Genomic DNA, 24,083 nt, shown 5'->3' with positions numbered 1-24,083 from the left:
TGTGCCAGTCCTATCCTATCCTGTCCCAGTCCCAAAACCTCCACTTCCCCATCTCTCACTCCCACTCAGAGCCACACACAACCACATCCGCTCTCCAGACTATTGCTTGACTAATTATGGCATTGGAATTGTATTACATAACATCTCTTATGAAGGATTGTGACATTTTTGCAATATATTCAGTACTCTGGTAATACGATACTCCAATTCTTAACTCATACGAGAAGAAATCACACTTTTTGACAGTGACGCATAGAAACACACATAGGAACATGGATTCGCATAGATTTATTTAGGCTTAGCGTAGAAGTGAGCTCTGTAGTCTTGAACTCACTTGACAAATCAGCTCCAGCGTGCCAGCACTGTGCCAACGAGGCCTACATTTAGGAAGGAATAAAAGATAAGACAACCAGCTCCCTTATCCCTCATAGCAGTTTCGTTTTAGAGGAAGTGAACCTACATACTTCATACACTTCCACATGGAGTGTTGGTAGGCCAGGCTCTTATGTAATAATTGCTCACTTAGTGGTGAAAAAAGCCACATTTAGATGTAGTAGTAGTAGTAGCACATCCAACCTGGGATTGGTCTCCACACTCTCCTGCTCTTTAACATGTAGTAATATCATTGAATAAGATTAAATAAGACACTCATGCTCTTTAACATGTAGTAATATCATTGAATAAGATGAAATAAGACACCCATGCTCTTTAACATGTAGTATTATCATTGAATAAGATTAAATAAGACACTCATGCTCTTTAACATGTAGTAATATCATTGAATAAGATTAAATAAGACACCCATGCTCTTTAACATGTAGTAATATCATTGAATAAGATTAAATAAGACACTCATGCTCTTTAACATGTAGTAATATCATTGAATAAGATTAAATAAGACACTCATGCTCTTTAACATGTAGAAATATTATTGAATAAGATTAAATAAGACACTCATGCTCTTTAACATGTAGTAATATCATTGAATAAGATTAAATAAGACACACATGCTTGCAGCGCTGCACACAATTAGTGTATGAACTCTGTCAGTGTAAATTAGTGGTTTTTGTTATTGCACTGACCCTGCTGAATGGCCAGTGCACATGCTCATACCTTGAACAGTACTTAACTCTTAAATGCTGGTAGAGAACAATGGAATGCCCCGGGCTGCGTTCTCACCTCGGCATTCAGACATTGCTGGTTTTCTTTCATACTGTATGTGCCTGCAAGTGCATCTAAATATTAATTAGCATACTGTGTGTGTGTGTGTGTGTGTGTGTGTGTGTGTGTGTGTGTGTGTGTGTGTGTGTGTGTGTGTGTGTGTGTGTGTGTGTGTGTGTGTGTGTGTGTGTGTGTGTGTGTGTGTGTGTTTACGTGCGTACATGGTTAGGTTTGAAGCTTCTCTAACCTGCTCTGTGTTGTTGGCCTCTGGAAACACCTCTGGTTGTCAGCGCTCTCTGTGATAGAAGATTGGCCTTAGCGCAGCAGCTGTGGCAGACAGATTCTGCTAGTGAGCGTAAACTGAGAGCACACAGCTGATTAACCCCTTCACTGCCAGCCAGGGAAATTGAAATGTATGCAAATACTTGCAAATACTTGCACCATGACGTGAAAGAAAGAAGGCCATGTTTCAGTTATGGTGACGCAGGATCACATGTAGCCTAACTAACCTAACCTTCCTGAGAGTATGATGGAAAGTGTTCATATGTAACCCAACATCCTTCTGTGCTTTGCTCTCTCTCTCTCGCTCTTCTTTCTTGAACCAGTTCAAGAACAACTGATACAGACATACTTCTCTGCTTAGTCACAGCTTTCTCATGCATGTTTCTAGAGAGAAACTGGGTACGATGCATGACTGATCTTACAGTGCAATGTAAGATCTTTGCACTGGCCCCAATATAAATCTCTACAAAAATGTGGTAACACCTCTTCAACTTGAGTGATATCTTTATAATGCTAGTAAGCTTTGGGCTTTGGTGGAGAAAATGTGTTTCGGAATGAACCTTAGACAACAATACATAAGTTGCCAAAAAGTATTTATTATGATGGACTGTGAAAAACCCAAGGGATCATCATCTATTAATGTATTGTGTGAGAGCAGATATGGCATTTTCTGTCATTTAAATAGTTGAGACTGTGTGTAAGTTCAGATGGTGTTCAAGGTACAAAGTGTTCAACCTCCTTTAGTTACAGACCTTTAGTGCCCCCCTTGTGGAATATCACGTGTCGTTACATGGGGATCAACATTTGTTTTTGAGGGTTGCAAAAAAAACATGGAAGATGTTAGAATAAAATCATGCAGAGGAAGCTTTATTCAAAAGAAGGAGGATGAGACATGACGTGTCATACAGTGTCAGGCTTCAGAACAAAAGAAAAACGATACAGTCACTGCCTCGCAGTCCAACCAACGGTATTTTAAACGAAGCACAGTTTGAAGGCTAAGCAAATGTCATTCACATTTCACAAATGTAAGGCAACACTACATCTATTCCAGATAAAGGGGTCATTTTTATTTGTATAAAAGGAAGAATTTACATAGCGTTATGTGGCACTATCCAGGTCTTTCTTTCAAAAGTGGGTTCTTTTGGCAAGAGAGACCTGGTTACCGCGTAACCCATCAGTTATATTAAATCTGCAGCTGTCTGCTTCCCTTACATGTGCAAGTTGAGAAAGGACCTCTTGACTCAAGCGAAGAAAATTTTGGCCAAATATTACGACAAACAAGCTTATTGGTCAGAAAATGTTGTTCAGCAGCATTTCATAAACACTGTGTTTGGATAGATCCACATTTCCAATGCTGTAGTACAAATAGTTCCACCTGAGAATTTGTCAGTGTTGCTATACATTGAAAATGTGAAGAATTATGGCACTAAGGTGTGAGTCAGATGTGCCTCCTTCAGATTAATACAAATTTGAATCGGACTTTCACTTATATTAGTCCGGTCAGCACTTACCTCTTCTCCTTGGTCAACAAATCAACAAATCCAATGAAGAAATAAACATTCTACTAAAATTGTATACTTCATAGCTCACAAGAAACCAACACACACCACTGATCATTTTCAACTGCAATAAAACTTTATAGAAACAGATTTGCTTTGGAACATGCTGATAAATGAACATTTGCCTAACTAGAATAACAAGTGGATTAATATTAATCTCTAGTTAATACTGATGGACATATTCTATCATCACACCAGCGTACTAAATACTCTGGATACTCCCAAGGGGTTGAAGCAGTCCATCTTCAGGAAGAGAACACTCTTCGAGAAGCTACACACCCCAGGGATGAAAGTACTTTGACAGCTTGTGGCTCCTGTTGGGTCTCATAGGAAAAGTCTGTTCCAACAGTACTTCCGACAGTAGCTGCTGCTGCTCATGCACAACAGCCTGGATTGGTGGGCGCTGGATCATTTCTGTCACCTGCCCTTTGTGCTTTGGGGTTGAAAGGGCAGTGGAGGAACAAGGATGGCAGGCAGGGCAGACGGTGGGATGATGCTGGCTGATCCTCTCTGGTCCATGGGAGGCCATGAGGTCTCAATAGGGCTCCCGATTGGCACAGCGGTCTAAGGCAGTGGTCCCATAGGGCAGCGCACAATTGGCCCAGTGTCATCCGGGTTAGGGTTTGGCCAGAGGTAGGTCGTCATTGTAAATAAGAATTTGTTTTAACTAACTTGCCTATTTAAATAAAGGTAAATAAAAATTAAGTTCTGTGTGTGTGTGTGTGTGTGTGTGTGTGTGTGTGTGTGTGTGTGTGTGTGTGTGTGTGTGTGTGTGTGTGTGTGTGTGTGTGTGTGTGTGTGTGTGTGTGTGTGTGTGTGTGTGTGTGTGCGACCCCTCTACAACTGGCTTTGCTCCATCTCTTCAGAAAGAGACGACCCACGGGACAGCAGGGGGGTAGTGGGAGGGGAGAAGAGGGGAGAGGTGGGTGTGCTTTCTCTTGTAGACGGGCGCGGAAGCATAATCCTGTGAAAGTGGATAGGGGCACGTGTCTTCAACACAAAGCTTGAAAATGGCTTGCCCATGGTGATTATGTCATGGCTGAAGTCAATCTTGACTGTGGTCTCCAAGGACATCCAGTACCGGAGCATCTCTTCATCCTCCTCCTTTTCATCCACCTCCAGGATCGAGGGCAGTGATGGAGCGACACACACTGGGAAGAAAGGCCCAGACTTAAAGTTAACGTCCCAGTGAATGGGCTTCGCTCTCTTCCTGCGCCCTCTTTGGCTATTCTCCCATTCCCGCTTGGCCTTGGCACGGGAGGCGGGCATGTGCCATCGCTTGATAGGAGGCTGTTCTGCCAGTGGGACCAAGGGGGTCAAGAGGATGTCAAAGGGGCACTTCTCGCACACCTGTACTACTCTCCTACTGGTCAGTAAAGCGGAGTGGTCGGTGTGACCTGTGTGGCTGGGCGTAGGTCTGGGCAGGGGGTGACAGCCATCATCTCCACCTACGTTAGCTGGGTGGCAGACTAAAGGTGGACCACAGAGGAACATCCTCTCAGTGCTACTGAAGGACAGGGGCTCAGAGGGTAATATGATTTGTTTGTCACCCAGTTGTTCTGGTAGCTGCTGGTCCAGCATAGCAGACTGGATCTGTAAGCGCTGGATCCTCTCCGACACCTGCCTACGTGATCTGGTGTTGGCAGGCCGGGCTGGCACTGGGGATGCAGGTGGGGCAGGCACTCGGCTGGACGGAATCGGTGAAGCAGATGGAGTAGGCACCAGAAGGTCAGGCACATGGCTGACTATTGGGGTAGGCAATGGGATGGCCATCTGGGCAGGTGAGGCAGACACTGCAATGGTTGGCAGCACAGGGAAAGAATTTGTGATCTCCCTCCTACCCATGGAGTTTATAAGCTCTAAGGTCTGGTTAGGGAACCTCAGAGTGCTGCCATCAGTATGTCTTGTTATCCTAGCTATCCCGGTCTTGGGTCGAGCCAGGCTTCTGCTGGCCTGGACCTCCGGCTGGAGGACATCGACAGGAGAACATGGCGGCTGCAAGAGGCTGCCGTCGGACAGAGACCGTCTGGCCTGAGCAGGAGGAGAGCGGGGCCTTTGGTCCTGGATGTTAGACCTCTGGAGAGGATTGGCCTGGATCCTGACCTCAGACTGGCTGCATGGAGTCCCAGATAAAGGAGCTACTGCCTTGGCTGCAGTGGAGCATACATTGGGCCTTCTAGGGATGCTTCCTGGTGTCTGTGGTCTGCAGGATTTAACCTCTGGCTCCTGCTTGTGGCTGGAGGTCAATGTGCTCCCTCCGGTTTTGGTTTTGACCGGACACAGACGCTTGCTACCCATCTGTCCCTCCAGCTGCAGACGAGGCATGCGAGGCACCTTGAGGGAGTTTTTGATCCTTTGGACAGTGAGAGAGGTCACAGTGAGCATTGGGAGCCTGATGGGTGGAGTGGCCATTGGAAGCCTTCCCATGTCAGCCCTCTCTTTAGTCACATCCATGTTGTGGAAGTGAGATCGGCTATTCTTTCTCCCTGGTGGCATTGGCTGTAGGACAATATCACTGGCACTCCGGACACTGAGGATATCTGTCAGGCTGTTCTCAGAACTGTTCTGACTGGTCTCTTGTGTCTTAGTCCTGGACATCACTCTGTCTTTCATGGCTGTGAGAGTCACAGTGGAGGAGCAAACAACAACACAAAGCATGTTTGAGAAAAATAATATAGAATAAATTACATATATTACAATAGAATTTGATCAAAGTTGTTATTATAAACTAGTGTTTTTCCACTTTCAAAAGACATTCCAATTCCTGCCAAAATGTTCATAAATTCATAAAAATGAAAGATTCACAGACTAAGGCCTACCTTCAATTTGGACTTCCAGATAATTTGCACACGTAGGATTTGACTATAAAGTTTCAACAATATATCATTGAAAACAGAAACACAAGACCACAAGACCTAGTTTTAAATCACAAAATATACGTTTTTGACAGTTATTGATCAAATAAAGTTCTCATAATATAAAAGTAATGTATTTGAGATTATTTCATTAAATTATAGGTCCTACCTCAGTTCAGGAAGAGCGTCAATGACCTGCCTATGGATTGTCTTAGTTTAACAAAAGAATGCTTCATTATGACATCATGTACATTATGACATAGCAGCCGTCCACATCCTAAAGGTTTGTCAAAACCACTTGAGTAGGCATGAAATGTAAAATTAAATACAATAGGCCTATTTCAACAATTGAATAAAAAGAATAGTTTGACAGTAATTATTCAGTTTATTGGCTTTTATTTTCATTACAGTAGTGGTTTTGAATTTATTAAAATGAGAGTAGGCCTGGTGAGTTTCGTAGAACTCGATCGCTCATTGAACATCTGTGTGGAACATTCCCAGCTGACGCCACACAGACGCCTTTGAAAAAAAATCACGATTTTAGTTTCATATTCAACTTATCAGCATATATGCACGGCAAATAAATTCCCAGTAATCAAATAAATCTGAAAATCGCAATTTTCTATTCATTATAGTATCCTCTTAGAACGAGAATCACTGTGGTGTCAATGTTTTTGATTATGTCCAAGTAGGAACATAGCTATAGGTATTTTGACTTCTATACTACAATAGTGGTAGTTGTGTGTGTTTTCTTGTCGTTCATTCGTTTTGAGTCAGCGCTAAACCCAACTCAACCAAAAATAAAAGTTAAAGAATGGAATTAAGCCAGTGTCTTAGATTGAACTATCCAAGCAGTAAATATATCCTTTAAATGTTGATATTTGGTTGCGTTGTCAACTAAACACAATTCAATATTACTTTTGTAATACAGTAAATAGCCTAAAGTTAAGGCTCTTACAAACTAATGTAACAGTTTTTATTCAACCGTAAAATAAGTAACAGATCCATGGCCACATTTTGAGGTTACTGTAACTATACATTTATTTGTATGTAATCATATAAAGCGTGCATGTTCAAGATAGCATGCATACTGTAGGTTGTGGCGGATCTGTGGAGATATTCACAATAGCTGTAGTCTGTAGAATCTCGAACGGCATTGATCACTTGCAGCATGTACTTTTAATGTAATCTCAACTTCAAATCAGGTAATTTGGTTCTGCTATTTGACGAAGCACACTGTGGTTTAGTCGCCAGGGTTGTGGGTGCGATTCCCATGGGTGACCAGTGTGCTAAATGTATAAAATGTAATTAACCAGTGGTGGAAAAATAAGTAAATTGTCATACTTGAGTAAAAGTAAAGTTACCTTAGTAGAAAATGACTCCAATAAAAGTCAGCCAATAAAATACTACTTGAGTAAAAGTCTAAAAGTGATCGACTGGCTGGCTGGCTAGATGGCTAGCGTGATAATGACTAGCGAGGTAAAGTTGGATCATAGCTAATGTTGGCTGTGCTATTTAGCCAGCTCGCTAAGTTTCCAAGGGTGTAGCTATAGCTACTATACATCCACACTAAGCCAGGTAGTTACATTTTTGCTGTATACTTTTATTTTACGCAGAGAGGTCCAGTCAGGTTTGGTTAAATAGTTATGTGGCTTTTGACTGGGTTTCAAGCCTAACTATGTTGTTTATATTACTTCAGGGAACTTTAGCTACTATTACGTTTGCTGGCTTGTTTATTGTTAGAGATAAATACTAGCATTACTGATACCGAGACAGGGATAAACTACTCGCTGGCCGCCTAATTGCCAGCTAGATGATAGCTTTACACTTGTATATATATATATATATATATATATAATATTTTGAGGGGGACGGGGAACTCAGGAGGATGGTGATTGTTTAACTATTTGTCCCTATTTTATATTTGAGAGATGATTGTTATCCTCTGGTAAAGGTTTTCATTTATACATCATAGCTTGATGTCTTTTTTCCTGACCTGCTGGGGTGCGTTTGTGGTCATCACTTTTGTCGCCGCGCGGCACAGGTTTCAGGGCGCATTGGGGAATGCCGATTGGTTGACATTTGGGTGTGCGGGTAGGCTCTGTTGTTGACTATGAACGCACCCAAGGTTTTTGTTGTTGTTGTTGAGACATGCTCAAGTGGGGCTAAATAGTCCGGTCATTATTGTTGTAATCAAATTGTATTTTGTTACTTGACTAACAATATTTTCATGCTACAAGGAACAGTCAATGTACTCCATATACATATCATTTAAAATTAACCTAATTCGAGTGATGCTATGCATAGCAGGTACATCTAGCTTAAAGACTAGTGTCTAAGGATATGGGTTCTTTAACTCCCTCAGTTGGGGAGGGGGTTGGGTGGGTTTGTGGTAGGGTCAGGGTATTAGCTCACGAGATGTTTACTACTTTTAACTTTCATAATTTCATTTTGTACAAGTTGTATACACTCAACGCAATTTTGATTCTTTCCTTTTCCCTATTTCTAATTTTCTTTAAAGATGTCGGCACCTAATAACTATACTTTTATGACACTTAACATTAGGGGTACTAAATGCCCTGTCAAGCGCAAATGCATTCTGTATTATCTAAAGCAGCATAAGGTTGATATAGCTCTTCTTCAGGAGACACACCTGACTGACTCTGAGCCTGATAAACTGAAGAGAGAGTGGGTGGGCCAAGTGTACTATTCATCTTTCACCTCTCGGGCAAGAGGGGTGGCCATACTCATTAATAAGATTTGCCCCTTTCAGATACAATCTCAGATTAAAGACAAAGGGGGTAGGTTTGTGATCATTCAAGGTTTCTTTAGCACTGAGCCCATTACCAATGTGAATGTGTATGGGTCTAACCATGATGATCCTAAATCTTACCAAGAGATCTTTTTGAAGTTAATGTGCCCATCATCAGAGATAATAATGGCAGGGGATTTTAACTTGGTACTGGACCCTTCCAGTGATAGATCTTCCTCTAATAGTATCAACCTCACACAGGCAGCTAAAATGTTAAAAGCAGAAATGAAACACTATGGACTCGTAGACTTATGGAGATTTCACAACCAAAAGGTTAAAGAATACTCATTTTACTCCCCTGTCCATGACAGTTACTCTAGAATTGACTTATTTCTTATTCCTGCAGCCAAGGGAAGTTTAACTACTGGGTGTAAGTACTTACCAAGATGTATATCAGATCATTCTGCCCTGCTGGCTTCAGTACCAGTCAGTAGAGAAGAAGATGGAGGTTTGGCACATACTTGCTAAATAATCCCACATTTGTAACATTTCTGAACACTCATATAAACATATTTTTTAGCACCAATATCAACTCTGCCTCCCCCCTAATTTTATGGGAAGCTCTCCTTGCATATCTGAGGGGGCAAATCATATCCTTTAGTTCAGGTGCTCGTAAGATGTATAAGTGTAACAGGGTTGGTTATGTTTCCACTTGCCTCTAAAGAAATGTGTACTTAATGTTCAAGCATTCGTATTGGTTGGTTCAACTGATGACAATAAGGTGTGTTGTGATTGGCCCCGCTTGCAGATAGGGGGAGATCGCGAACGTCAGGTCTTCCCAGTATGAAAATGTGATGCAAGGGGTAGGTCATGTTCTGAATACTGTTTTATATTTTATATTTTACAATGTGTTCAAGTATGCTGTACGTTACGGATTTATACATGTGTGAGTATATGGTACCTGTTAGGGATTGAGGGGCTTTCTGGAATGTGCTTTGGCATATGATTGCTGTAGATAAGTGTTAGCTAGCATACACCGTTGTAATGGTCACATAAGCCCACTGCTAACACAGATGTCTTCATGCTACAGCTTTTGCCATCGACAGCCATCAGTATCATTAAGCCCTGCACAACTACTGTGCTGTTTCTCATTTAACAACAGGAATAAATGATGCTCAACTGGGACCACTGGCTGATGTGATTTATTAGGGAAAAAAACAACGCAAGGAGAGTACGCTATACATCTGTTACACTGGTGCCGTGACTCGTCTTCTTGTCTTCGCCGGACGTCACGTGGAGGGATCCGAGACCCGGCTTCAAGAAGTACTGCGGTTGCTGATGCACGCCAGAGGCCTAGGTTTCGCAGTCTGCACAAGTGGAATTCTCAGGGAGCTCCTGGTAGCATGAGTGAGTGGGGGGAAATATAATGTACTGGTTATTACTTGTATGTGGTGATGCTATGATTATTTAGTGATGTAATTGTGCTGTTATGCTAGTAACCTTCCGAAGCCAATTAACGTGAGGGCAACGCCATTTTCTACCACACGGTGGTGACAACTATTTATGATGGCGTTTCTTGTTACTTTTCTGTGTTGATTCTTGGTCTTGTTAGACATCTACTACTGAACGTTTGTTTTGAGTGGATTATGTTCATTTTGATTTGATAGAATTGTTCATATTGATTGTGATTTTTAAATTTTTTTTGTCTAAATATTTACATTAAAAAAAAACAATATATTTTATTTTATTTAAAAAATGGAAGGTTTTGGGAGAGGTAGGGGAGTTTTCATGTTTAACCCTTCACCGCCAGTGGGTAGGGGGGCAGCTATTTCTCCAGTTACTTCCACACCTCTGGCCAGGCCAACTGCACAGGCAAGTGTGCGCTTTCCACATGATTTAGAGCTACCTCAACTCAATGCATTCGAGCCAGTTTCACCTAGTCCTAGGAAGGGGGATGTGTCTATGGATTTCCTGGCAGACATTGTTAAGCAGAAAGGTCACTGCATAGGTGAAAATATTGCCTCTTGTTTGGAATCAAAGGCTATGGGAGATGGGGTAGGACGGAAGGTCGATTATGTTGGTGGTACCATGGCTGGGGCCAGCTCTAGTCTAAATGTAGTGGTGAAAAATGATGTCAGGGAACCAGTGTGTTTCAGGGGGGATGGTTCAGAGAAATGCACAGTGCATGAGTGGGAGGAGACCATGTTAGCGTACATGCATAGGAAGGGCTATGATGGGCAGGAGAGGTCAGATGAAGTTTTGGGTAAACTGTCAGGGCGGGCACGTGACGTGGTAAGAGTAAGCCTACGCAGTAACCCAGTTGACTTAAGCCAGGGCCCTAGACCAGTTTTTGACATTCTGAAGCGTCACTTTAGCGACACAGTCAACTCCGACATGCCCCTAGCTGATGTTTATTCTACGTTGCCAATGGAAGGGGAGACTCCATTTGACTAGTGGATCAGACTGAACAGGGCTATAGAGGTGGCAGAGGACTGTTTGAAGAGGCAGAACAAGGAGCTAGACAATCCATCACGTGTTCTGACTGTCATGTTCATCAAGCACTGTCCGAACCCAGAGCTGTCATTGATATTCATGTGCAAACCATTGCATGAGTGGACGGTTGCGGAGGTCCATGGCAGGCTGGAGGAGTACCAGAGGAAGTGCAAGGCTCCACGTCCCTTGCGGCTGGCCCCACTGGTCACCACACTGACGCAGGAAGTAAGTAGGCCAGTGTCAGCTGTTGCAAACTGTCCGGACCCCTTGCAGCAGCCCACAACTGGCTCATCCGAGGCATTGGATCGGGTGATTGGCATGCTTGAATGGGTCTTGGAGCAGAGGCCACAGCAACCTGTAGGCGGCTATGATAACCGTTTCCAGGGGAGGCCCAGGAGAAGGGTGAACCCGTCTTTGCAATGCAAAGTGTGTGGTGATGCGAATCACAGCACAATGGATCATTGTTATTCTAACCACCTATGCTTCCTCTGTTATACAGCTGGGCACACTCGTCAAGAATGCCCTCGCACTTCATCGGTAACTCCCGTCGCTCCATCAAACAGCGACACGACACAGCGGCAGGAAAACTAGCTGGCCCGCACGGGATGGGGGGAAGTGCTGGGCCTTGTGAGGTGCCCCAATCAGTTAGTGGTGTAGATCTAGAGTCAGTATATTCAAATGTTTGTGATGAAGTCAAGTCGAACGAAAAAGTCGTTATGCAAAATACACAGAGAGTGCTCCACAACGACGAACTCTTCTATACTAGTGTGTTACTGGGGGATGTTATAGAGGTGAGCGCTATGATTGACAGCGGTTCTATGGCATGCACATTGAGCTCAACAGTGGTGCCACGCCTTGAGAAAGCAGGTGTGCTCAAGAGTGGCTCCCTCAGTCCAACTGAAGTGGTGTTGGTTGGCTGCGGGGGGTTGAAGACCAAGCCTGTAGGTGTGTGTGAATTGAATCTGTCTGTGTATGGCAGCAGTGTCTCTGTCCCTGTTCTAGTAGTGGATGGCCAACGTGATGAGCTTATTCTAGGCAGCAACGTGATTAAACACCTCATCAGGGAGCTGAAGACGACTGGTGACTTCTGGGAGAAGATGTCATCATCTGAACACAATGGAGATGACAAACTGTTCCGTCTGCTGGCTAATGTAGAGAGATGGAAAGGGACCGAAGTGCCAGAAAGAGTGGGCACAGTAAGGCTGAAGCGGGCGGTCACATTGGAGCCTATGCAGGAACATTTAGTCTGGGGCCGGCTGTGTACGCCTCAAAATGTATCCGCGGGCAGTGCTGTCGTTATTGAGCCTACGAGGGCACGCTCAAGACCAAAAAACCTAGTGGGGAGAACAGTAGCGACATTGTGGAGCGATGGCTGGGTCCCTGTCAAAGTGATCAATCCCTCACCAAAGCCAGTAACGGTGAGACGGAATGCCAAGATAGCGGATGTTTTTCCTTGCATGGCATTAGAGGACTTTGACACTGACTATATGGATGGGCCCACTGTCAAACCGGTCCCCCTGGTGCAGCAGGTACACAAAATGGATGACAATCCAGACTTTGACAATGGTAGTGGAGATAGCTTGACTGTTGACAGTACCGTCAACCCGCACAGAGTGACAAGTGAGGTGTTGCACGAGTTAGGGTTAGGTGACATTGACATTGAGTCCACTCAGTTGTCGCAACAGTGTAAGGCCAGGCTAGTTCAGCTTATAGCCCGCTACGAGTCTATCTTCTCCCGGCACAAACTAGATTGCGGGAAGGCTACGGGATATGTCCATCGCATCAGACTCAGTGACACTAAGCCTTTTAGGCTACCTTACCGTAGGCTCTCCCCTAACCATTATGACAAGCTCAGGCAGGCCTTGGATGAGATGGAAGAGCGAGAGATAATCAGGAAATCCAGCAGTGAGTATGCCTCCCCACTCGTCCTGGTCTGGAAGAAGTCTGGTGATCTGAGACTGTGTACAGACTTCCGATGGCTCAATGCTCGCACCGTAAAGGATGCTCACCCTCTACCTCACCAAGCTGATGCTCTGGCGGCCCTGGGTGGCAATGCTTTCTTCTCTACAATGGATTTGACCTCCGGCTACTACAATGTGGAGGTGCATGAAGACGACAAGAAGTTTACAGCCTTCACTTCTCCTTTTGGGTAATATGAATATAACCGTCTTCCACAAGGACTATGTAACAGCCCAGCTACATTCATGAGGATGATGTTGAGCATTTTTGGGGATCAACATTTTTCTAGCCTCCTATGCTACCTGGACGATGTGCTGGTTTTTGCCCGACTGAAGAACTTGGATTGCAACGCTTGGAGTCAGTTTTTGAGCGTCTCAAAGCCCATAATCTGAAATTGTCTCCAAAGAAATGCCATTTCATGAAGAGGTCAGTGCGGTTCTTGGGGCATGTCATCAGTGAAGGAGGTGTGGCCACAGACCCAGAAAAAGTGATGGCTATTACAGGGATGACAGAGAAGGATCTCATGGAGGATAACACGGACGTGCCTTCCCAGGGGAAGATTCGGTCCTTTCTCGGAATGATAGTCTATTACCAGCAGTTCATTGAGGGGTGCTCCACCATCGCTAAGCCGCTGCATGGGCTGACAACGGGGACGAAGGCACCACGCCACGGGAAAGGCAAGAGGAAAAGAGGAATACATAGGAAACTCACAGCCGCAGACTGGACTGGTGAGTGCAAACAGGCCTTTAGTCAGTTGAAACAAGCTCTCCTCGATCAGGTCATGCTAGCCCACCCTGATTTTACTAGACCTTTCTTGCTGTCTGTAGACGCATCTAGTAATGGATTAGGTGCTGTCCTTTCCCAGGTGCCAGAGGATGGGTCTGCAGCCAGACCGGTAGCATTCGCTAGCAAATCACTTACTTATGCACAGTCAAAGTATCCTGCCCATAGGTTAGAGTTTTTTGCTTTACGGTGGGCTATCTGTGAGAAATTTAGTCATTGGCTAAGGGGCAAGCCTTTTACTGTATGGACAGAGAACAACCCATTAACGTACATCCTGTCCAAGCCCAAATTGGACGCCTGTGAACAGAGATGGGTTGCTAAACTTGCTCCATTCGAGTTTGACATCAAGTACATTCCCGGTCCCAAAAATGTCATTGCTGATGCACTCAGTAGACAGCCATTTGTGCAGCCGAGCGCTCTCCACCGCATCACAAGGGTTCCATACAAGGCCTTGCTGGAAGAAGCTGCGGGAGTACGTGCTGAGAAGGTGCAAGATGTGTTCCGCTGGTCGACCCACCCATTCGACCTTGAAAGCTGCTCACCGTCAATTGAGGCAGATGCCTGTGAAATTGTCATGGACTGCCAGACTACCTCCTATCCTTCTCCTGGTTCTCTGTCAAAGGAAGCGGTGTCAGCAGTCCTGAGGTCGCAAGGGGAGGCTGGTTTACAGAACTGTGCGCTGCTACTGCCTCAGCTCACTCAGTCCCTGGTGCCGTCTGAGATGTCAGATGTGAGAGTGCTATCCCGTGACGACCTGATATCAAAGCAGCGCCAGGATGACGCTCTCGCCAGAGTTGTCTTCTACGTGGACAGGGGCCGTAGACCTTCTAGGAGGGAACGTGGCCATGAACCACTCGAGGCTCTGCGGATTCTGAAGACCTGGGAGAAGCTCACTCTGAAAATGGGTGTACTGTATCGCGTTACCAAAAGTTTGCTGTCAAAGAAGAAGACGTACCAGTATGTAGTACCCACCTCAATGAGGGCGACAGTTTTGAAGGGTGTCCACGATGAAGCCGGTCATCAGGGGCAACAGCGGACGTTGTACTTGACGAGACAGAGGTTCTTCTGGCATGGTCTGGAGTCGGATGTCAGAGAGTATGTCAAGACCTGCAAGAGGTGTGTGTTCAGTAAGGCCCCCGAGCCAGAGGCCAGAGCTCCACTGAAGAACATCATCACGACTGAGCCCCTCGAGTTGGTGTGCGTGGACTTCTGGTCTGCTGAAGACTCCAACAACAAGTCCTTGGATGTCCTGGTCGTCACTGATCAGTTTACTAAGATGGCCCATGCCTTCTTGTGTCCGAACCAATCAGCTAAAGCAGTGGCCCTTCAGCTATGGAACAACATCTTCTGTGTGTATGGTTTTCCTCGTCGTATCCACTCTGACCAAGGGGCCAACTTTGAAAGTAAATTGATTGCTGAGTTGTTGAGTGCTGCAGGAGTCCAGAAGTCGCACCCAACTCCCTACCATCCGATGGGGAACGGGGGAGTCGAAAGGTTCAATAGAACGCTGGGAAACATGATCAGGGCTTTACCTACAAGAGCGAAGCACAGGTGGCCCCAGAAGCTGAAGTCGTTGACCTTCGCCTACAACTGTACGGTCCATGAAACCACGGGCTACGCCCCTTTCCAGTTGATGTTTGGGAGAACCCCACGTCTGCCTGTCGACATGATGTTTGGTACGGTGCTGCGAGACTCAGAGGTTGTAGACTATGACGAGTACATAAAGTCCCTGACGAGAGACCTGAGGGAGGCCATGGAGACGGTACAGGTGTCGGCAACCAAACAGCTGAAGAGGCCTCTACAACAGGAAGATCAGAGGGGCTCCAGTGGAGGTCGGTGATCGGGTGCTGCTGGCGAATAAGGGTGAACGTGGAAAGAGGAAGCTGGCGGATCGTTGGGAGAACAACCTCTATTTTGTTACGGAAAAGAATAGCGACATCCACATCTTCAATATACAGAACATTTCGATTGGCCAGGAGAAAACGGTCCACCGTAATCTGATAATGCCTGTAAACTTCTTGCCTCTACCTGACACTGCCTTGGAGACACCTAATATGGGAGACCGTGAGGATCCGAGTGAGGAAATGGAGGACTCATCTGTGAACGATATACCAGAAATGGACATTGGTGAGAGGACTAGTGTGTGGGTATCAGAACAGACCTCGGGGGAAGCACAGCCGGAGCACTCTGAAAAAGAAACCCCAGGTGTGCTGGAAGATGGGCCACTGGCGAGGGACCCTCAGAACTCACCACATTCTGAGGGTGCCGCTGGTGGCACAAGCATGTCAGAGCTAACCTTTGGAGAAGAAATGTCCGAACCCTCTGAAGAAGAAAGGCATTCTGAAGATGCCGCTGGTAGCACAAGCTCCAGCAACAGTCACAGAACCCTTGACCTTGACTATCCACCGACTGTGGAAAGTGACCCACCAGTGGTGGTTGTAGGTGAACAGGTTAAACGTAATATCTCTGTTAGGCCTGTCAGGTCAGCGGCTGATCGGGTTAAGAAACGCCCGGTGAGACTCATAGAGACTATGCAGACACAGAGGGTTTTTCATACAGAATTCATTAGAATACCTGTGTGGGTGTAGGATTAGAATCCAAGTCTGTAGACCATTTTTTATTTTTTTATTAAAAAAAAATAAAATCTCATTCAAGAGACCCCATGGAGGTCATGGGTCAGAGGTCAAGTAGACCAAGGTTTTTCTGTGAGGTTCTTATGTCACTGAGTGTGCTGAACATGTAACAGGCATGTTTTCCTACGGGGTCTTTGAATTCCCCTAATTCTCTTTGGAGAATAGTCTTTGCACTGGAATATTTGGTGACATATGTATTGCAAGGTATTGCATACCTCATTTTGTTTCTTTATAGTGTGCAAGTGTAATTCAGCAGGGGAGAATGTAACAGGGTTGGTTATGTTTCCACTTGCCTCTAAAGAAATGTGTACTTAATGTTCAAGCATTCGTATTGGTTGGTTCAACTGATGACAATAAGGTGTGTTGTGATTGGCCCCGCTTGCAGATAGGGGGAGATCGCGAACGTCAGGTCTTCCCAGTATGAAAATGTGATGCAAGGGGTAGGTCACGTTCTGAATACTGTTTTATATTTTATATTTTACAATGTGTTCAAGTATGCCGTACGTTACGGATTTATACATGTGTGAGTATATGGTACCTGTTAGGGATTGAGGGGCTTTCTGGAATGTGCTTTGGCATATGATTGCTGTAGATAAGTGTTAGCTAGCATACACCGTTGTAATGGTCACATAAGCCCACTGCTAACACAGATGTCTTCATGCTACAGCTTTTGCCATCGACAGCCATCAGTATCATTAAGCCCTGCACAACTACTGTGCTGTTTCTCATTTAACAACAGGAATAAATGATGCTCAACTGGGACCACTGGCTGATGTGATTTATTAGGAAAAAAAACACAACGCAAGGAGAGTACGCTATACATCTGTTACATAAGGCTCAAGTAGATTCGTTGGAGAATGAAATTAGAGATCTGGAAAATGAACATAGTGTAACATTTGACGACTCAATTCTACAAAAATTTGACTCCAAGCGATTGGAATATAACACCCTGACAACCCATAAAGCGGAAAATGCTCTTAGGAGAACAAAACAAAACCACTACGAACATGGAGATAAAGCAGGAAAGTTGCTTGCTTGGCAGATAAGACGAGAGGATGCTAGTAGAGTTATTAGCTCTATTAAGCTACCCAATAACACAGTTGTTCACAGTCCTGAGGAAATGAATCTAGTCTTCAGGGAGTTTTATGAAACATTGTACAAGTCTGAAGGGGATGCCCCTACCACAATGCATGAGTTTTTGAACAAACTCAATTTACAAACTTTAACTGATGAGGATAGAGAGCACTTGGAGAAAGAGATTACATCAGAGGAAATTAGGGAATCCATTTTCAACACTGCTGGGGGAAAGTCACCAGGGTTAGACAGATTCCCTATTGAATTCTATCGGTCCTTTTTACCCAAACTATTTGAGCCTCTTTGCAGTATAGAGACAGAAAAGCTCCCAGACACACTTGAACAGGCACTGATCACAGTTTTGTTAAAAACTGGGAAAGATCCTATGCTTTGTGGGTCATATAGACCAATATCTCTATTGAACACTTCATATAAGATTCTTGCGAAACTCATAGTTCTTAGACTGGATAAGGTTCTACTGGACTTGGTTGATATGGACCAAACAAGCTTTGTAAGAAACCGCTCATCTGCTGATAATATCAGAAGATTATTTAATATTATGCATTATGTAGAGAATGACCAAGAATCTGTAGTGGCGGCTCCATTAGATGCGGAAAAAGCTTTTGACCGCATTGAATGGAACTACCTGTTTGAAGTTTTACAGAGGATGAATATTGGACCTAAGTATGTAGGTCTGATTAGATTACTGTAGAAATGTCCGGTAGCTCAGATCCTGACTAATGGAAACATTTCCTCACAGTTCTCCCTATCACGTGGCACAAGACAGGGTTGTCCCGCTAGTCCGCTCCTTTTGTCTTTGGCTATAGACCCACTGGCAGAAGCCTTTAGATGTCATCCATCCATCCATGGTGTTCATATAGGTGGGCATGAACATCTGGTCTCGCTATATGCCGATGACATTTTCTTTACCTCACCAAAACAGAAATTTCACTCCGAACATTAGTTGAGATCCAGAAAGAATATGGGACCTTTTCAGGATATAAAATAAACCTATCGAAGAGTATAATTATGCTCTTTTAACAGGGCAGCTATGCAGAACCCAATCTTAGACCAACCGTTTTCTTGGAAACCACAGAAAATGACATATCTTGGATTGCAAATTCCTTCTGAAATTATTAAGACATATCAACTGAACTATATATACTCCACTTCTCAAAAAGGTTGGGGAAAAATTGGATAGATGACGGGATTTACCAATTTCTCTTATCGGGCGGGTCAATTGTATAAAGATGAATATATTACCAAAATACTTGTACCTTTTTCAAACCTTGGCCTTTCCTATTCCCAAAGTTTTTTTCAAACAACTTAATAGGAATATTTCTTAATTTCTGTGGAAAGGGAAACCCTCCAGAGTGAAACTCACAACTTTATGCAAACCATACTCAGAAGATGGACTCACTCTACCTGACTTCCAGTTGTATTACTGGGCATCTCAGTTAAAGGCTGTGTGGGTATGGCAAGATACAACAACAAGTTCACCCTCTTGGAGGCAGATAGAGGAAGAGTGTCTGACCCCGGCTACATTGGCATCTATACCTTATATTAGCCCACCTAAAGCTTTGCTAGCTCTCATAAACAACCCTTTCATTAAAAACACTTTAAATATATGGATTGAAGTCTGTAAACAAACAGAAGGGCTTAGTTCTATATATGAACAAACGGCTTTCTATAATAACCCCATCTTATTACATTTTCTTGGTTCAACAAAGGAATTAAAACATTTGGTAATCTCTATAGAGAAGGTGAACTACTGTCCTTTCAACAACTGGCATCTCATTTTCAGTTACCTCAAACTCTTTTCTTCAAGTACCTACAGGTTAGGCATTATATTGCCACTCAGCAGGGAGGTAGGATTCAGCCCATGAGTAAACCTAAAACTGATCAATTGTGGCTGGAGAGGAAAGGGGTAAAAGGTTTCATTTCCTACATGTACTTTAGGCTTCAAGCTCTGTTGAGGAATGATGAACCTCTGAAAGCTTGCATGAAGTGGCATGATGACCTTGGTCTCATTTTTGAGGATGAGAAATGGGGAAAGCTCTTTTTAGATGCTCAGCGTCTTTCATTTAACACAAGGCACAAGTTGATGCAATTCAATATTTTACATAGGGTCTACTTTACACCAGAGAGACTACTCTAAATATTCAACATTTTGCCCAAGGTGTAAAATGGGAGTGGGCTGTCACGACTTCCACCAAAGTCGGTTCCTCTCCTTGTTCGGGTGGCGTTCGGCGGTCGGCATCACCGGTGTTCTAGCCATCGTCAATCCACTTTTCATTTTCCATTTGTTTTGTCTTGTTTTCCTACACACCTGGTTCTCATTTCCCTCATTAAGTGTTGTGTATTTAACCCTCTGTTCCCCCCATGTCTTTGTGTGGAATTGTTTGTTGTAAGTGCTTGTGCACATGTTTACTGGTGCGCATCGGGTTCTGTACCCAAGTTGGTTATTTCTTTATGCCGTTGGTTTTCAAATTAAACTGCTTACCTAGTTCTGCTCTTCACTGCCACCAGTTACGCACCCCTTACAGAATTCCACACCTCACCATGGAGTCAGTAGGAGCAGGTACCCCGGTTATAGGAGTCGAGGAGCGCGTCAGAGAACACACGGCGATTCTACAACATCTCGGCGTCGTGATGGACGGCGTCATCCAGCCCATGGACCGCTGGGAGAGACAGGGAGTCCCTCCAGTGCCTCCACCAGCATAACAGGGGTTCCCACTACTCGTCCCTCCTGTACCCGGTCCCAGTGGGATGCGTCTCGCCCTTCCCGGGGAGTATGATGGGACGGCGGCACGGTGCAAGGGTTTCCTGCTACAGCTGGACCTATACCTGGGCACCGTTTACCCGGCTCCCTCGGGAAGGGAGAGGGTGTCCGCCCTCGTCTCGTGCCTCTCAGGGAGAGCTCTGGAGTGGGCTAATGCCGTGTGGGGAGATGCGGCGTTGGACGACTTCACGGAGTTCACCCGCCCGAGGGTAGAGCGGCGGGTGAACGTCTTTTCCACCTGAGGCAGGGGATGAGGAGTGCCCAGGAGTTCGCCCTGGAATTTCGGACCTTGGCCGCAGGAGCGGGATGGAACGACAGGGCCTTTATCGACCACTACCGTTGCATCCAGCGCGAGGAAGTCCGTCGGGAGTTGGCCTGCAGGGATACCACCCTCACCTTCGACCAGCTGGTGGACCTGTCCATTCGGTTGGATAACCTGCTGGTCACCCCCGGACGTCCAGAGAGGGCTCAGTCGTTTCCCTCGCTCAGGGAGGCCGGAGGGGCTTTCACGTGTACCATCTGTAGCCGCAGTGGTCACGCTGCTGGTCGGTGCCGGGTTGGTTCCTCTAGGGGTCGAGGCAGCAGGCAGGGCACTCTGGCGTCACCCCAGGTGAGCATGCACCACTCTCATCCAGAGCCCTCTGTTGTACACCTGTTTGTGCATGTTTACTTTCCTGAGTTTTACCCGCATTCCCAGCATAAGGCGCTCGTAGATTCATGCGCGGCTAGGAATTTTATCGACAGAGCATTCGCCCATAGGTTAGGGATCCCTATTGTTCCAGTGGTTAGGCCTTTCCCAGTTCACGCTCTGGACAGTCGACCATTAGGGTCCAGGTTAATTAGGGGAGCTACCATCCCCCTTTGTATGGTGATGCAGGGGGTCACGAGGAGAGAATCAGTCTCTTCCTCATTGACTCTCCTACGTTTCCCGTGGTACTAGGCCTTCCCTGGTTAGCTCGTCATGACCCCACCATTTCATGGCAACAGAGGGCTCTCACGGGGTGGTTGCGAGAGTGCTCAGGGAGATGTTATGGGGTTTCCGTTGGTGCTACTACGGTCCAGACCAGGTCTCCACCGTGCGCATTCCCACCGAATATGCCGATTTGGCTCTCGCCTTCTCCAAAAAGACGGGGACTCAATTACCACCCCATCGACGGGGGGATTGTGCGATAAATCTCCTGGTAGACGCTGCACTTCCCAGGAGTCACGTGTATCCCGTCACGGGTGGAGATGGCGGCTATGGAAACATATGTCTCCGAATCCCTGCGTCAGTTTTACATTCGGTCCTCCACTTCACCCGCCTCCTCGACTTTCTTTTTTATGAGTACCTCGTCATGCCGTACGGGTTGATGAATGCTCCATCAGTCTTCCAAGCCTTTGTAGATGCGATTTTCAGGGACCTGCATGGGCAGGGTGTATATTGATGACTGTGGTGGCTAATTTCCGCATTACCAAATGAGGAGTTACAAACACACCAGTCCGAGTTAAACTACATCTTTAATACTTAAGATACTTTTGCAAAAGTTCTTGACCCCACTAATGCATTCTCTCGAATGAACCAGGAAGGTGATTACAGAATTGCTACAGGGATCTTTTATAGCAACGATACCCCCTTCAACGTACATTGACAAACCACAGATACTTAGTAACAGTTCACAAAGGTTAACCTCTATGGGGCAGGCGGGACGAATTCGTCCCACCTACGTAACAGCCAGTTGAATCCTGTGGCGCGATTTTCAAATACCTTAAAAATCCTATTACTTCAATTTCTCAAACATATGACTATTTTACAGCTATTTAAAGACAAGACTCTGGTTAATCTAACCACACTGTCCGATTTCAAAAAGGCTTTACAACGAAAGCAAAACATTAGATTATGTCAGCAGAGTACCAAGCCAGAAATAATCAGACACCCATTTTTCAAGCTAGCATATAATGTCACAAAAACCCAGAAGACAGCTAAATGCAGCACTAACCTTTGATGATCTTCATCAGATGACACACCTAGGACATTATGTTATACAATACATGCATGTTTTGTTCAATCAAGTTCATATTTATATCAAAAAACTGCTTTTTACATTAGCATGTGACGTTCAGAACTAGCATACCCCCCGCAAACTTCCGGCGAATTTACTAACAATTTACTAAATTACTCACGATAAACGTTCACAAAAAGCATAACAATTATTTTAAGAATTATAGATACATTACTCCTCTATGCACTCGATATGTCCGATTTTAAAATAGCTTTTCGGTGAAAGCACATTTTGCAATATTCTAAGTACATAGCCCGGCATCACAGGGCTAGCTATTTAGACACCCAGCAGGTTTAGCACTCACCAATATCAGATTTACTATAAGAAAAATGGTCTTACCTTTCCTGTTCTTCGTCAGAATGCACTCCCAGGACTTCTACTTCAATAACAAATGTAGGTTTGGTCCAAAATAATCCATAGTTATGTTCCAACAGCGATGCTTTGTTCGTGTGTTCTAGACACTATCCCAATGGTAAATAACGGTCGCACGCACGGCGCATTTCGTGACAAAAGATTTCTAAATATTTCATTACCGTACTTCGAAGCATGTCAACCGCTGTTTAAAATCAATTTTTATGCCATTTTTCTCGTAAAAAAGCGATAATATTCCGACCGGGAATCTGCAATTAGATAAACAGCCGAAGGAAAATATATCACTGGGTCGAATCGGGCACGCGCCTAATTCCATTGTCCTCTGATGGGCCACTTGGCAAAGGCGATTATGTGTTTCAGCCTGAGGCTGCCTCGTCATCGTTCAGGTTTTTCCCGGGCTCTGAGAGCCTATTGGAGCCGTAGGAAATGTCACGTTACAGCTAAGATCCTGACTCTTCAATAAACAGAAGCAAGAACAAGAACACCTTGTCAGACAGGCCACTTCCTGCATGAAACCTTCTCAGGTTTTTGCCTGCCAAATGAGTTCTGTTATACTCACAGACACCATTCAAACAGTTTTAGAAACTTTAGGGTGTTTTCTATCCATATGTAATAAGTATATGCATATTCTAGTTACTGGGTAGGAGTGGTAACCAGATTAAATCGGGTACGTTTTTTATCCGGCGGTGTAAATACTGCCCCCTATCCCTAACAGGTTAAGTTTTGTATGACAGATATCAATAAAACACATTAGACAGTAACTGCTATGTCAACAGGATTAATTGTATAGCCCAGTATCTGGTCCCCTTAGAACTGTCCCTCCCTGGTACGGTATTGAACAAAAACACCATTTCATCCAATGGCATATATCAATTGTATACTCTAGATACTCCCATCTCAAGTAAACCCCTCTTGACCCCACTCCTGGACAGGCTCACTGGAGGGAGTGAGCCTCTAGGCCATATATTATCACAGGATAAGTGTGAGATCTAAGAGAGGACATACAAGGGTTCATTTACTGCCGTAATCCTCCCCACAATAAAGAAAAGGAGGGAGTGACTTGCTCACAGACATTGTGGAGACAAGTCATTGGTTCCCCATTAATCACGCATCCCTTCACATGGTTTAAGAAATAGGTAAAGACACATTCCCATGACGACAAGTCTGACCTCTCCCCTCTCTGGGCCCCAAGTGTCTGAGGCCCAGTTAAGGTAGACGTGCAACTGAAAAGACACCAGAGTCAAATGGACACTTTCTAATGACAAGTACCTCAAATAAGCATATTATACTAATAAAACATCTTAATTATCTATGTTACCCAACTAATTCTGATTCGTCC

General features: G+C 44.8%; 1 protein-coding gene across 1 annotated transcript; it reads right to left on the bottom strand.

The window, feature by feature from the left end:
* Positions 1–3,824: 3,824 nt before the first annotated feature.
* Positions 3,825–5,909, bottom strand: LOC106573271 (uncharacterized). Its single transcript, XM_014148180.2, has 2 exons — positions 5,822–5,909; positions 3,825–5,617 (listed from the first exon to the last, which is right to left on the bottom strand). Exon 2 carries the CDS (start codon positions 5,613–5,615, stop codon positions 3,840–3,842), a length of 1,776 nt encoding a protein of 591 aa, XP_014003655.2. The 5' UTR covers positions 5,616–5,617; positions 5,822–5,909; the 3' UTR covers positions 3,825–3,839.
* Positions 5,910–24,083: the final 18,174 nt, after the last annotated feature.

The sequence above is a fragment of the Salmo salar genome, chromosome ssa16, assembly GCF_905237065.1.
Source record: "Salmo salar chromosome ssa16, Ssal_v3.1, whole genome shotgun sequence".
Taxonomy (NCBI): Eukaryota; Metazoa; Chordata; class Actinopteri; order Salmoniformes; family Salmonidae; genus Salmo; species Salmo salar.
This window is presented reverse-complemented; position numbering and strand designations above follow the sequence as displayed.